The sequence below is a fragment of the Aquila chrysaetos genome, chromosome 9 (assembly GCF_900496995.4).
Source record: "Aquila chrysaetos chrysaetos chromosome 9, bAquChr1.4, whole genome shotgun sequence".
Taxonomy (NCBI): Eukaryota; Metazoa; Chordata; class Aves; order Accipitriformes; family Accipitridae; genus Aquila; species Aquila chrysaetos.
Window position 1 is genome coordinate 28,339,481 of NC_044012.1, and position 13,084 is coordinate 28,352,564.

General features: G+C 41.4%; 1 protein-coding gene across 6 annotated transcripts in view; it reads right to left on the bottom strand.

The window, feature by feature from the left end:
• Positions 1-452: 452 nt before the first annotated feature.
• Positions 453-13,084, bottom strand: part of ZNRF3 (zinc and ring finger 3) — a 107,047-nt gene continuing 94,415 nt past the window's right edge. For 5 of the 6 annotated variants that reach the window (XM_030025994.2, XM_030025995.2, XM_030025997.2 and 2 more), the window contains 6 exons: positions 11,545-11,676; positions 10,487-10,597; positions 9,089-9,256; positions 6,965-7,067; positions 4,424-6,169; positions 453-3,337 (listed from right to left, as the gene is read on the bottom strand). In XM_030025994.2, the coding sequence (XP_029881854.1) occupies positions 3,294-3,337; positions 4,424-6,169; positions 6,965-7,067; positions 9,089-9,256; positions 10,487-10,597; positions 11,545-11,676 (2,304 nt within the window). In that variant the 3' untranslated portion in view covers positions 453-3,293. Of the gene's footprint in view, positions 3,338-4,423; positions 6,170-6,964; positions 7,068-9,088; positions 9,257-10,486; positions 10,598-11,544; positions 11,677-12,391; positions 12,494-13,084 lie in introns of those variants that run through there. The other variant, XM_041126305.1, reaches the window with a different exon arrangement.

Consider the following 13,084-nt stretch of genomic DNA (forward strand, 5'->3'; position numbering starts at 1 on the left):
CCTTAACAGCAACATCAGCCAGGTGTGACCAGGGACACTGAAGCAACAGGCAGCCCTCATATAACACAGACCCTGGGTGAGACCTCCTGGGAACAGTATTAGGAAGGCAGCTAAAACTGTGCAGTACTGGACTTACACCATGCACAATACCAGGTAAAGAAAGCTAATTTCTGGTGGATATTCAACTGTGGCACTTGCTGAGAGTTGAATGGTCTTGAGACAGAACATTACAGGTTGCCTCCAGAAAAACACACTTCTGAACGTTTTATCATGATAATTTTTGCTAAGATCTCTACATGTGTGTATGTATATACATATCCACCTCTCTATTATTTAAAAAAAGGAAAAAACATTGTTTATCACAGTTCATCTCAGTATATCTAGGACTATACTTTGAGGAGCGCAGCTATCCATGTCCTTTCCCCAAAAACAAGAAGGACAATTTCCACATGTATATGCAATAAAACTGTATTTTTGTGTGGTTTTGCCTTTTTTTTTAATACAGACATTTGTACACTTTCTTACAAAACTGCAGGTAACTACAACTTTTCTTAAATCATTTTTGGTCGGCAAGTACTGTAAAATCTTTGTGTGCAATTATCATGTATTTACAGGGCCTCATGTTAGTGATTTTCATTGATTATTACAATAATGTCACACACTCTCAACATAAGACATGGCTTAAGATAAATATATTAGTAAATAAATATTCTGAGAACATATTTCCATAAATGAAATGTGCTGCTATACATATACAGAATATATACAAGATGTTTTCTAGCTTTTAAAACATTTTAAAAAATGGTAATGAAGGAGAAAGAGCCCTTTGACCATATTACAAATCTTTACAGCAAATTTTATACAAAACAATTTTAAGTGCTATAACTTTAATTAAAAACATTTTAAATAGTGCCTCATGAGCCAAACACAATGACAACTGTTCATATTGAACATAGAAAGGCATTTTGTTATAAAAAACGTGTATCACAGCCAGGTAGCCTGTAAGTCTGTATGGACATACAGGTAGCAGGGAATTAACTAAATGTTGAATATAAAACTAAGCACAGAAACCAGATGTAGGATACCTCTGTAGTAAGGCCTGCAGAGACTGTTGTACTGGCAGAGATTTCCACAACATGTGAATGAGACCAGTACATCCAGGAACACCATGAGCCAGGATATACAATTTTTTTTTTTTTATAACCACATTTTACCACAACATGCTGTGTAGTTATAGAGTACAACGCATCTTAGGTGGCCTTAGACAGTGCCTCACAAAACATCAAGCAGAATGACCAGAGTAGTATAGCATAGCTTCTACAATGCATTTCTTTTGAGTGGAGGAAGGAGAAAGGTAAGACTTGAAAAACCAACCAAACAAAAAACTCAAACCTTTATTCTCCCAACACATACCACTTCAGTCATTCAGAGAATGAGTGAGTTTTCAATAAGTTTTATACACAGAAAATGTGTTTATTGGAATTTTTCTTTTAATCTTATTTTCTTTAATCTTATTGCCTTGTATTAATTCTCTGAACAGCTGGATTTTGGTGTTTGTTCATTTAAAAAGATTTAATATGAATTCCTTCAAATAGAATTATTTTTTCCTAACTTACTGAGTACAGAAAGTAAAAGCAAATGGATGAATGTATTTGTTATTTCTTAGATGTTTGCTTCTTTTAAAATATTTCATTTGGGACTATAAAGCAAACAAGTTAACTTTGCTGCTTGTCACAGTTAGCCCAGTGCCGTCAAGGACATTACTTTGGCAGAAAACGTAAGACGAAGTGTAGATCTCTTTTTTGTGTCTTTTAAGTATCTCCAAAGTGTACTGAACTTCGGACAAATCTTTTCAGAAGACTGGCACTGTGGGCATTAAATAATTAGTTTCCCTTTAGGAGAATTCCTGCTGTGAATACACCAGACAGGATGACACTGTGTCCTCAGGCACCTGCAGCATGACAGGCAATTTAAACCATGCTATGGTAGCCTCTTACTCAGAAGCCGCTGTTTCCACAGGAAACAATTGTTATCACAAGTGACGACATACATTATCTCATGATAACAAATATCCCCACTAGTACAAGAACAATAACAAAAGTATGTGCCCAGGCTAATGGGGTACAGAGAGCACTCTGTACACAGGATAAAAATGAAGCACAACTGGCTGGGCCCAAGAAACCTTTAAAACAGATTGATCTATGGAAGCAAAGAAGAAAATGACGACTAAACCAAGTCCCTCACGTTCCCACATGCACAAAAGGTGACAAGCACTGCTTCCCTCAGGCATGCTTGCAGTCTATAAGGAAAGAAGACACCTTCTGACCTGTTTCCAAAATGAGCCAGCCAAGCTGCAAGCACCCTGCAAGCTCTGTCTTCCTGCATATGCCAGCATTCCTCACAGCCATAACAGGGGCTACAGGTGCCTGAAAAACTTCCTATGGAAGGCAAGGTTCATTACCTACAAAGGTATTACCCTTTCTAAGCACTTTCTTCTAGCATCTGTTTGAGGGAGGGGTCCCCAGCATTCTTCACCAGTCAGAAGATACAATGAGGTCCACAGTTTAGCAGGAAGTGAGAACAAGAACATTCCGAGCTACCAGTTTCCCTACCCCCACTCTGTTAAAACTAATCATAATGGCAGGAGACCCTTCCGGAGACACTTCCCAGCCAAATCATCGGAGCAGCATGAAAGGGGGAGGAGGGGAGAGGAGAAAGGAGACAGCCCAATGCTTCACCTCCCTCAGAATTGCTCATATGACTTGCTGGCTACTAGGATTTGCTACAAGGAATAGTCGTTATCTGAGCATCCACTCAGCAGCTGTATCCCTCTGGACTACTATATTTCAAGGTGCTATCTGGTTTCTAAGGCAGGTGTAGCCCTGAGCTTATTGAAGGCTGGACTCCTTGAAGTAGGAGATAACAGCATCTACACATAGCCTGGCTTATTTAACACACCGTGTTACCTCTCAGCAAGAGCTGACACGGTCACTTCTAAAAAGAAAATATAAATAACACTTTGTCATTAATATAGAAATGGCACTAGAGCTCAGAAATGCTCCACACCATGTCCCACATGGGCTTTGCACACAAATGGAGGCCTGAAGGCTTCAGGCAAGAGGGACAAAGGAGACAATCAAGCTGATGTGGACACAGAGGAAGAGGAAGTGGGGGAGGGAATTCTCCACATTACCACTTTTGTGTGTTTGTCAAAGCTTAAAAAAAATTAAGTCCATGAGAATTTGGAGTCTCTGATAAGCTCCACTTCTCCATCCGGGATCATCTGGACAGGTCTAGTCACCGATTTGGCTTCTCTCCAAGGGATGAGATCCAGCACCTGAAGGATAAAGAAAACTAAGGAACATTGCATCTAGAATATTGCGTCCAGTTTTGGGGCCGCCAGAACAAGACATTGACTGACTGGAGCGAGTTTGGCAGAGAGCCAAGATGCTCAGAGGAGATGCAGCCTCTGAGAAGAGGCTGAGGGATTTGGGCTTGTTCAGCCTGCAGAAGGCCTCAGGGGTACTCCCTAGCAGCTTTGCAACACCGACATGGAGGCTGTCACAATGATGGAGCCAGGGTCTTCACAGTGATGCATTTTGGACAAGAGGTAAGGAGCTTAAGTTGAAACATGAGATGTTCAGACTGGATGTAAGGAAAATCTTTTCACCATGCTGGCAGTCAAGCACAGGAACAAGGGCCCAGAGAAGGAGCACACTCTGTGTCCCTGGAGGCTGTCATGGCCTGACTGGATAAACTTGGTCTAATCTGACAAACTGAGTAACTTGGTCTGACCTCAGAGCTGGCCCTGCTTTGAGCAGGAGGCTGGACTAGATGACAGCCTGAAGTCCCTTCCAATCTAGGGTACCCTACGACGCTATGAACACCCTTAAAAACAGCCCTGGCAAGGCAGGTAAGGAATACCCTCCCTCATTCTGCGAGGGGTTCTTTTTTTCCCTTGTGTATGACCACAGCAGAGACTTTCCCACATATTCTTCTACAGCAATTCCAAGTTTTTCACTCATTTTTTTTATCCTTCAGCTTGTCTGTCCCCTCCCAGCACTGTGGCCTTGCCTGCTTAGGCAGCTTGCCAATGCTGCCATGACTGGCCCAGCATCCCTGCCTGTGGGAGCTCTAATGGGGGCCTTGTACTAGCAGTCATTTTTTCTGCTCCCCACAAAGGATGAGTATGAAAGCTCTTATAGGGTTAGATAGTAAACTGTCATCTTCTACTCCTCTAGCTATGACCAAATGAGCTCAGGTAACAAGAGAGTAACACTTTTGGTTGAAGGATTAGTCAATAACCTGCTGTTATGCAAAGGATGGCAGTAACCTTTGTGGCTGCAGGTACCTAGGAAGCTGGCAGCATTTTATACGCTGGGACAGAAAGGTAGCGAGTAATCAAAAAAAGCACACATATTACCTGTGGCCTTTGTGGTTGTCATCAGCTTCTGGGAGTTCAGAGTGGGACTGGGAAAGAGCATTCCGGCTTCCTCCTCCTGAGAGCAGTTCTGCCGCAGGAATGATGTTGCCTCATAGCACACCTCCCTCTCGTCCTGTACCTCTCCTATACCTTGGCAGTGCAGATAAGTATCTAGCTCAGGTGATCCATCCCAGGAACTACAGCCTCCTGTGTGGGTCCCTTGGCACTCTGTAGGTAGGATCAGCTCACAGTCTCTGTCTTCAGGAATTATGGGAATGCGTTGACCCAGATCACATACACCCTTACAGCAGCTTGGCAAGGTGTCATCAGGAAGCGTGTACTGCACATTCACTGCATAGTCTTCTGTATAGCAGCCACCACCTCCACTGCCACTGTTGCTACTACATGCCACCTGCTTCTCTTCATAGAAGCAGCAGGGCAACCCCTCATATTTTACCCCATCTGTCCTATGCAAGTGGTCTGAGTTAATACTGTACAAGCCCGGGGTGTTCCCTGACTGTGGTTCTATTCCTGGGCCACAAGTCCCCCACAGCGGAGAGCTAAGGAAGAGTGCACTACAGTCAGCTGTCCCATTGCTAGGTTCCAGGGCAGAGTGCTGGAGTTCAAAGCAGCAAGCGCATGCTTGCTCCATAAGTGGCCCTGCTACCTCTGGATTCTTCCAGTTCCTTTTAACATCCAAGGCAGCACCAGTAGTGGCCTCATGTCCTCCCTCTGAGGTAGTGCCATTTGGATCCCTGTGCTCTAGTGAGGAATTACTGCTATAGTTCATATCCATGCTGCAATTAGACAGTTGGTCCCCTGAGGAAGAAGCTGGCACAGGCCGGCAGTCAGCACCCACCAGACTGAGACCATGAGCTGGAAGCTCATCCTCATGGGGGCCCTCCAAGAGAACAATTGCACCCCTGTTTGCACCACCAACCTCACCCACTCGGCAAGGGCTCTTACTGCGGTAAATGTATGGGTCATAGTCACTGCTCAAAGAGCTGCGAAAGGTGGAGCAGCTCCCATAAACCCCTTGGTTGCTGACCTCAGTGCAGTCAACCATGGAATCACTAGAGGAGCAGTGGCACTGACCAGAACTGCTGCTGCTGCTGTCACTGCCAGGGCAGTCAGCCAAATATCCACTGCACACTGAACGATGACCATGATAGCAGCTAAAGCTGGAGGTACTGCCACTCTCCAAACGAGATGAGGGCACTACATGTACCACAGAAGGGAAAAGCATACTGCTACCAGGCTGAAAGGCACGGGAAGGACCCTTTGAGGAAATGCCAGCTGGAAGCTGTCCATCTTGCTCAGGGTAACTAAGGCCTTGGAAGTAGTAGTGCTGATACATGGTCTCATATTGGGAAAAACATGCTGCTTTGGAAAAGTTGCGTCCACCAAACTTGGGTCTTCGGAAGTTGTGAGCTGGAGAGTAAGCCCTATGTTCCAGGCTACAGTGATGCGTGTTTAAAGCATGGTCCAAATGAATAGGCTGGTAACTTCGGATACAGGCTGAGGATGGGGCTTGGTAGAGGCTCTGTTCACGATGTCGCTCAACTGTAAGTACTGTGATAGGGTTTCCGTGAGGGTCCATGCTTGTCCGAGTGGGATATGCTGTTATCTGGTTTGCTCTGTGCACTCGGCCTGGGTAATGGACAGGCAGAATCACCCTCTGCTGCCGGCTGCGTGCTGGGTTGACGGATTCCAGACAGACTGGACCTGCATTTCCCTTCTTCTGTTCTGAATGAGAGAAATAAGAGTGGACAAGTAGAAGTAGGAGGGAATAAAAATGCAAGAAAGAAGGATGTTTTGTTCTAAATTCTGTTACATTACACACACAACAGAGTTCTAAAAAAAAAGCACCAACTTTTTACACAGAAGGAAAAACAAAGTAACAATCAAAATAAGTCAAAAGCATCTGCCTGGAAGCCTTTGAAACACTCAGTTGTATTTGCTTAAAAAGGGGAAAAAGTGAAGTGATTTCAGATACTGTTCTCTTATATGCCAAACCTTATGCTTACACAGTATTCCTGATCTTGCAGGTTAAGAGCAAGGCTAGCAGTCATTGCTCGAGTTTTCACTTTACACATTATTTTACATAAATCTGTATTAATAGAAAACTTTTTCCAGACAGAGAAAATGGAAGGGGGAGAGAGCAAGTAAGGGAAACCACATTCCAAGTTACAACACCACGGAAAAATAAAAACCAATACATTGTCTTTTCTTTATAATTACCAAGAGAAACCATACCCATCTATTTTACCTATTTGCCCTCTTTGCACTCAGAGGCTGACCAGCAGTGCCCTCTGCTGGGAACCGCACCCAGAACGAGGGAAAACCAGAAATGTGACCTGTTATTCCAGGGCACACAGTCATTTTCAAAGAATTTAGTCCTAACTATTTCTAGGGTTGCGTTACAATAAAGACTATGAACTCTGTGAAGATTTACAAACAGGCACAATTTCTCTTTCATGTTGTAAGCTGTTAAAGGCCAAAATGGACAACACAACAGAGCGTCCATACTGCAGCACTTACCTATGATGTTATGGCGGCAGTGAGGGCAGGTATGATGCTGCAGTAGCCAAGGATCCACACATTTCTTGTGAAATCGGTGAGTGCAGGGAATGACACGCAGTTCCTACAGGAACAGATAAAGGAACATGAAAAAGTACTCCTTCCTAATGAGGGAATTTTTCACAGCTTATTCCTAGTTTTTTTTCAACCTAGCTACTAAACGGTTCAATTCCTAGTCTCAAAGTGATAAGAAGGAAAAAAGATGCCATCTGTTCCAACACAGCCAAAAGCACAAGAGCTAGTGATCAGCTGTCACTAAAAGAATAGTCTGCAGGCACATTAGAACTCCATGCAGATACACTACATTTCTTTAGGACACTTTTTGCTCTGTGTCCCTATGACCTAACACCTTGAAGGAGCTCATCATTAAAGTTTTCCTTAATATATTAAATAAACTTTAAAAAAAAAATCAAGAGTCCATTTAATGATGCATCTTGCCTACAACTATTAGCAATGGAAAACACTGAGGGAAAAGCAAAAACAACATAACGTGTATGATATTTTTCCCTTGCCCAGCACTCTCATCCTTCAGCTATTATCTGTTCATGGTACTTCCTGAGCCTGCTGGATATCTACCAGTTCAGAAACGCCCAACAGATCTTTCTTCCAAGCACTGCTCAAGTCTCCTCATAAGCTCAGGTTTTGTATTTGTAACATGCTTTGGCAAGAAGTTCCACAGGGCTACTACCTGCTGGTGGAGAAACACCATATGTAGATTCAGATTGGGTCCTAGCAGTTTCGTTTAATTGCACCCAATCTTGTACTGGAAAAAAATTAACTTCCGATTACTGTTCATGCTCTCCATTTGCTATTTTGTACTCCCTCCATCCCCAAGTAATCTAGGACTAAACAGTCCTAGCCCTCTCAGTCATTTTTTTTTTTGTACGGAAACCATTCCAAATCTTTTATCACTTTGTGTCTGCTCTTTTCTGAAGCACCTTCATTTCCAACATACCTTTTGTGAAATGAGATAAAAAATGCACACAGTACTCAATGTAAGAGCATGACTGAACTTACACAGTGGTGCAATTATGATTTCTGTTCAGTTCTTTAGACTTCCCCATCTCATTTCTTATATCTGATTTGCCTTTTTGACTACCACAAAGCACTAATCTAATCTGCTTTCACAAAGCTATCTAAAACAGCTTCGAGATTTTGCTCCTGAACAGTAATGCTCACCTCACAACCCATCACTAATACACGTGAACATACTCTTCCCTATGTATATCACTTCATGCTGAGGTTCATGCATGAGTTTCCTGTCCAGTCAGTTTTGTACCATCCTTCTGAAGTTCTTGTCTGCCTTCATCCCTTGCTACTCCCATGAGCTAACTTCATTAACTTTCTGTTTGTAGCCTGTAGCACTCAAATACTGCAGCTGGTATTTTCTATTCCCCTGAAAATAATGAATCTTTTATGAATCGTTTCAAAACAAAATGTCCTCAAATAATTTTTTATATGGAAGTTTAAAGCTGTGATTATTGACTGCCTCTATTTATTACTTCATCCTTTCATTGCTTCCTCTGGGTAGAACTGTGTCATAGAAGGCAAGCACTGCCATCAATGCAGAAATGGTAACTGAGGAGTCAGAAAACATTTCCTGAACCTTTTGGCATCTCTTCCTTCTCCTCCTGTGGTTTCCCAGCAGTGCTGTGTACCTGACATTTTGAAAACAAGGTGCCATCAAAACTTGAGAAGCAAAACAGGAAATGCATCCCTTATGTCCAACAGAGCTTGCATGCACAATCACCTTAGCACAAAATTTGTTAGAAGTACCCAGAGAACTAAATGCTGAAGTAACCCTGACTTCTTTACCAGTTCTTCCTCAGAAAAGCAACTTGATGGAGGTGGCAACTTGCAGAATGAGATCCCTCACCTCTCACTATGTAGTATGGGGAAAAGCCCTTGAGATTTCTTTGGGAGCTGCAGAATGCAGTTGAGGCCAAGTTGGCTACTCAATGCAATCAGTCTGGCAAGCGGCACAACCTCAATACACAATGTACCCAACAGCCAGCCATGTACCACAGTGCTACAATAAACCTGCTACAATCTCAGCCCATGTTGAAGAAATCATTTATCCTTTACCTCCCCATCAATGTACTTCTCCAAGCAGATGGCACAGTCAGAGGTGGAGCTGCTACTGAGTGTGTCCAGTGCTCCACAGCTACCTTCCCGGTGTCCCTTACTTTTGGACTTAAATTTCCTGGTCTCCATTTTTTCCAGTGCTTGCACTGCAAGCCTGTTCATGGAATTCTACAACAGAAGAAAGAAAAAAAAAAAAAAAAAAGAAAGAAGGGGAGGGAAAAAAAAAAAAAGGCAATGCTTCTGCATAAGGTACTATAGTACAGTAGCAGAGAAACACCACCATATCAAATTAATGTATCTTACCAAATCATGTCAGGCCCAGGCTAATGTACAATTTCATAAATAAAGCAGAAGGTGGCTAGTTAGAATTTAGATCAGAAACCTCATGAAAAGAACATATGCCACATGCAGTAGTGAGAATGACAAGCTACTTTGAACTGAAACAGGATGAAGGTGCTGACAATTGGGATACACTGCAACTGCTCAATTGATAGGCAGCAACTATTCAAGGCAACATATAAGACTTGGCCGGGAACTTTTTCTGAACTGTCAATAGTGACTGTAATGACCCACTATGCTCTTACCACCACATTACCAGAAGCAATACTTGAGAGAGGGATTAAAATGAAATACTATTAAATTAGCTGTATCATTTCCCCCTCCCCCTGAATTTAATCAATTGTAGAAGTTTAGGAAGGCAGTGGGTTGTTTTCATTTTACTGTAGAATTTGTCATCCCCCTTTTTAACACTGTTTTTCAACACTGCTGGTGGCCCATAACATCTTTGGATTCCTACTCAATATGTCCAAAGCAAGAGTCCTAAGCATGTACAGTGCTCTGCATTCCTTTTACATGTATATACTGGGCAGTTTACAACTACAGACTTCAGAGTCCATTAGCTTCCATTCTCACATTTGACAGGAAAAACTCAAAATATCTCACCTCGAATCTTTCCTAACCAAACTTTTTACCTTGCAAATCTCTCCCACTAACAATTAATAGATGTTATTCTATCAAAAAGACTTGCATTTATTTTCAATCTTGATATTCTCTCCACAATACAGCAACAAGAGCTTGGACTTCTTTAGAAGTACACCAGTGCTACTGATAATCAACCTCTGAACAACCAGAAATATTATTCCTTCCCAATGGCTAAATGGACTGCTTCTGAACTCTTTTCATTTCAGGATTTAACTGAATGAACATCACAGGTCAATGCAGATCTTCTTTAAAGACAATTCCAATTTTTTCCAAAGGCCAACATCCATGGATAAAACCCTTTCCACAAAGATGGCTATTGTAAGTCAGTGTCCGGCATTTCCAAAAGTAGCAAGCAAGTTCTAGGACAAAGAGAAACTAACTTTCACCATTCAGTGACTATCCCATTATTGTTCTTACCTGACTACGTCGCTGTTTCAGTTTGATCTTGACAAGTAGAATGAGGCAAACAAGAGACACAACCACAAAGAAGGCCAGGAAAATTCCCATATCAAAGTACTCGGTGGGTTGCTTAAAAATTAAAAAAAAAATATTATTTTTCCTTTCTTTAGATCATACTCAAATCTATTGTTCCTTTCTCTTCTCTAGTTTCTCAGTGGTCACTGTCAAATGTACACAGTCACAGCGGCAAAAGTCAAAGTACACACTGTTCTGTTCATTAACTAGGATTCTGTAAGACAAAACCTGGGTTTTGTATGTCACTGCAAGTGAACGAAATACATAGAATGCCAGTCACAAGATGTCAGATTTACTGTGTCTCTGAACCAATCCCACAAAACTCAGGTCTTTTAACTGAGTGAATCACACTAACACAATTTTTCATGATTTATTGGTTTGCTTGTATACTTAAGTGAGTGAAAATCAACATTTGAATTTTCAGCGAATTGCCCACTTCTCAAATACATTTCTGTATGAAAGATGAATTCCATAAAAATACAACAAAACAAAAATGGTAACTCGGACATGGATGACCTCTAGCTTTGCTCTTCTGTAAACTGCATGTAAGGAGTATTAAAAAAAAACCCTAGAAAAACTATTTTATATTACAATTACAAATATCAGATACCAAATAATTAACCCATGTTTAAAATACCACACAGAATTACTAGTTAACACAGGGCAGACTACCTTACAAACCTGAATTACCATGAGTGTGCAATAATTAAGTTATTTAATTAAGAAAAAGGAAAACTTCTAGTATATAAAATTTTTATCCATTTATATATTCAAAAGAATCCTTATGAAAGACAGCGGATGTCACATTGTGTATTCTACACTTCTACCAAGTGTAGCTGCTTGTCCACAGTGCAGTTGCTCAATTTATTTAGGTCAACAGAATTTCACATGTATTAATGCTCATGGGGAGCATCAGAACATCTTCACGTGCAGTGCAGTTAGCAAGCACTGCATGAAGTAACAGCAGTGTAATACCTAGATAAAGTTTCTTAAAGTCTCACCCGTGGGGGGCGATGCTGAATCCTTGCTCGTGCCACTTTCTGCTTGTTAACTATGTTCATTAGCTTGACAGCATCAGCACCCTTCACATACACCACTGGTCTCTTCAGAGGGTCCTCTGAGCCCTGGTTCAGCTAGAACAAAAAAATAATCTACTTAAAAGGCACATTGCAGGAAAACTACCTCTCTTTTGGACAATGGAGAGAAGAGGAAAGGAATATGAATGTGGAATTGATTGAAGCACCAATTGTTCTCTTCTAGCACAGACCTTCACTTAAGTATTCCACAGAGTTAAACCTGAATTAAACTTTTGACTTAAGCTGCTTTTTTTTTACTGACCAAAACTAAGATTAAGGATAAGAAATGTTATTTCTGAACAGCAGCTTTAACTTAACCGTATTATGTGCTGGTGCATATATTATACTGTAATAAATTAAACCTCATAATGAAGGATAAAAATCTGCACATTCAAAAAAAAATGACCTTGCTACATTTTCTGAACCTTTTGTTATTTCAACTTTGTAGTTATATTATTCGCATACAAATTTTTCCAGCTTTCTGAACAATCTCATGTCAGAGTCCTGTCTTTCAGGCTCTTTGTACCTAACCAATTTACTGAAGACTGTAATTTCTGCTGTTTAACTCAGCAAACTCATTCAAAGAGTTATTTGGGTTCTAGCAACCACTAGAGCTATTGATTGCAGGATGGGGGCCTCAAAGACTAAAGCATATGAGTAGATAGCTTAATTCACCCTGAAACTTCCTTCCAGGTGCAGCTAAGTTTTTTTGAAAGGCCAAATCATAGCATCAGAATATAATGTGGGTGGGAAGGCACCCCATGAGTCCAACCTCCTGGTCAAGGCAGGGTCAACTATGACATCAGACCACGCTGCTCAGGGCTTTATCAAGTCAGATGCTGAAAACCTTCAAGTGTGGAGACTGCGTAACTTCTCTGGCCAACAAATCCAGAAAAACAATCTGCTAAATTACATACCAGAGAGGGGAATAACAAGACAAGAGAATTGTTCTGTTACAAAATGGCACCAACATGATAAACTCAAATAGCTTATTCTGAGCCACAAGAAAAATCCTAGTATAGAGGCTGGTTGATACAAAACAAGCAAGGCACTGACAAGCAGATGGAAATGGTACAGGGGAAAGGAATGAGATGACAGGAGTGTGAGCAAATTGAACAAGAGTAGCGTATGGTAGAGATACCATATCTACATTGTTGATATCTACCTGTTATTTCTGGCTAAAACATGTAGAAATTACCAAATGACTGGTCTATCATCCTGCTTACAAAGTACTCTACTTAATCTGTCCAGATGATGGTAACAGATTTCATCGAGACTTTAAAACAGATTCTTCCTAGTATTTGACTGGGCTTCTGAGAACACTGATCAAACTATTTTTAAGACAGATGTCTTCTGAAGAGCTAAAAACTAGCTGAAGTACTTGAATCCAACCCAGGGATCCTATGTGTCTAGAAGGCTTGCTAGCCTAAGGCCAAATCCAATCACTGTCCATACATTCCCAGAC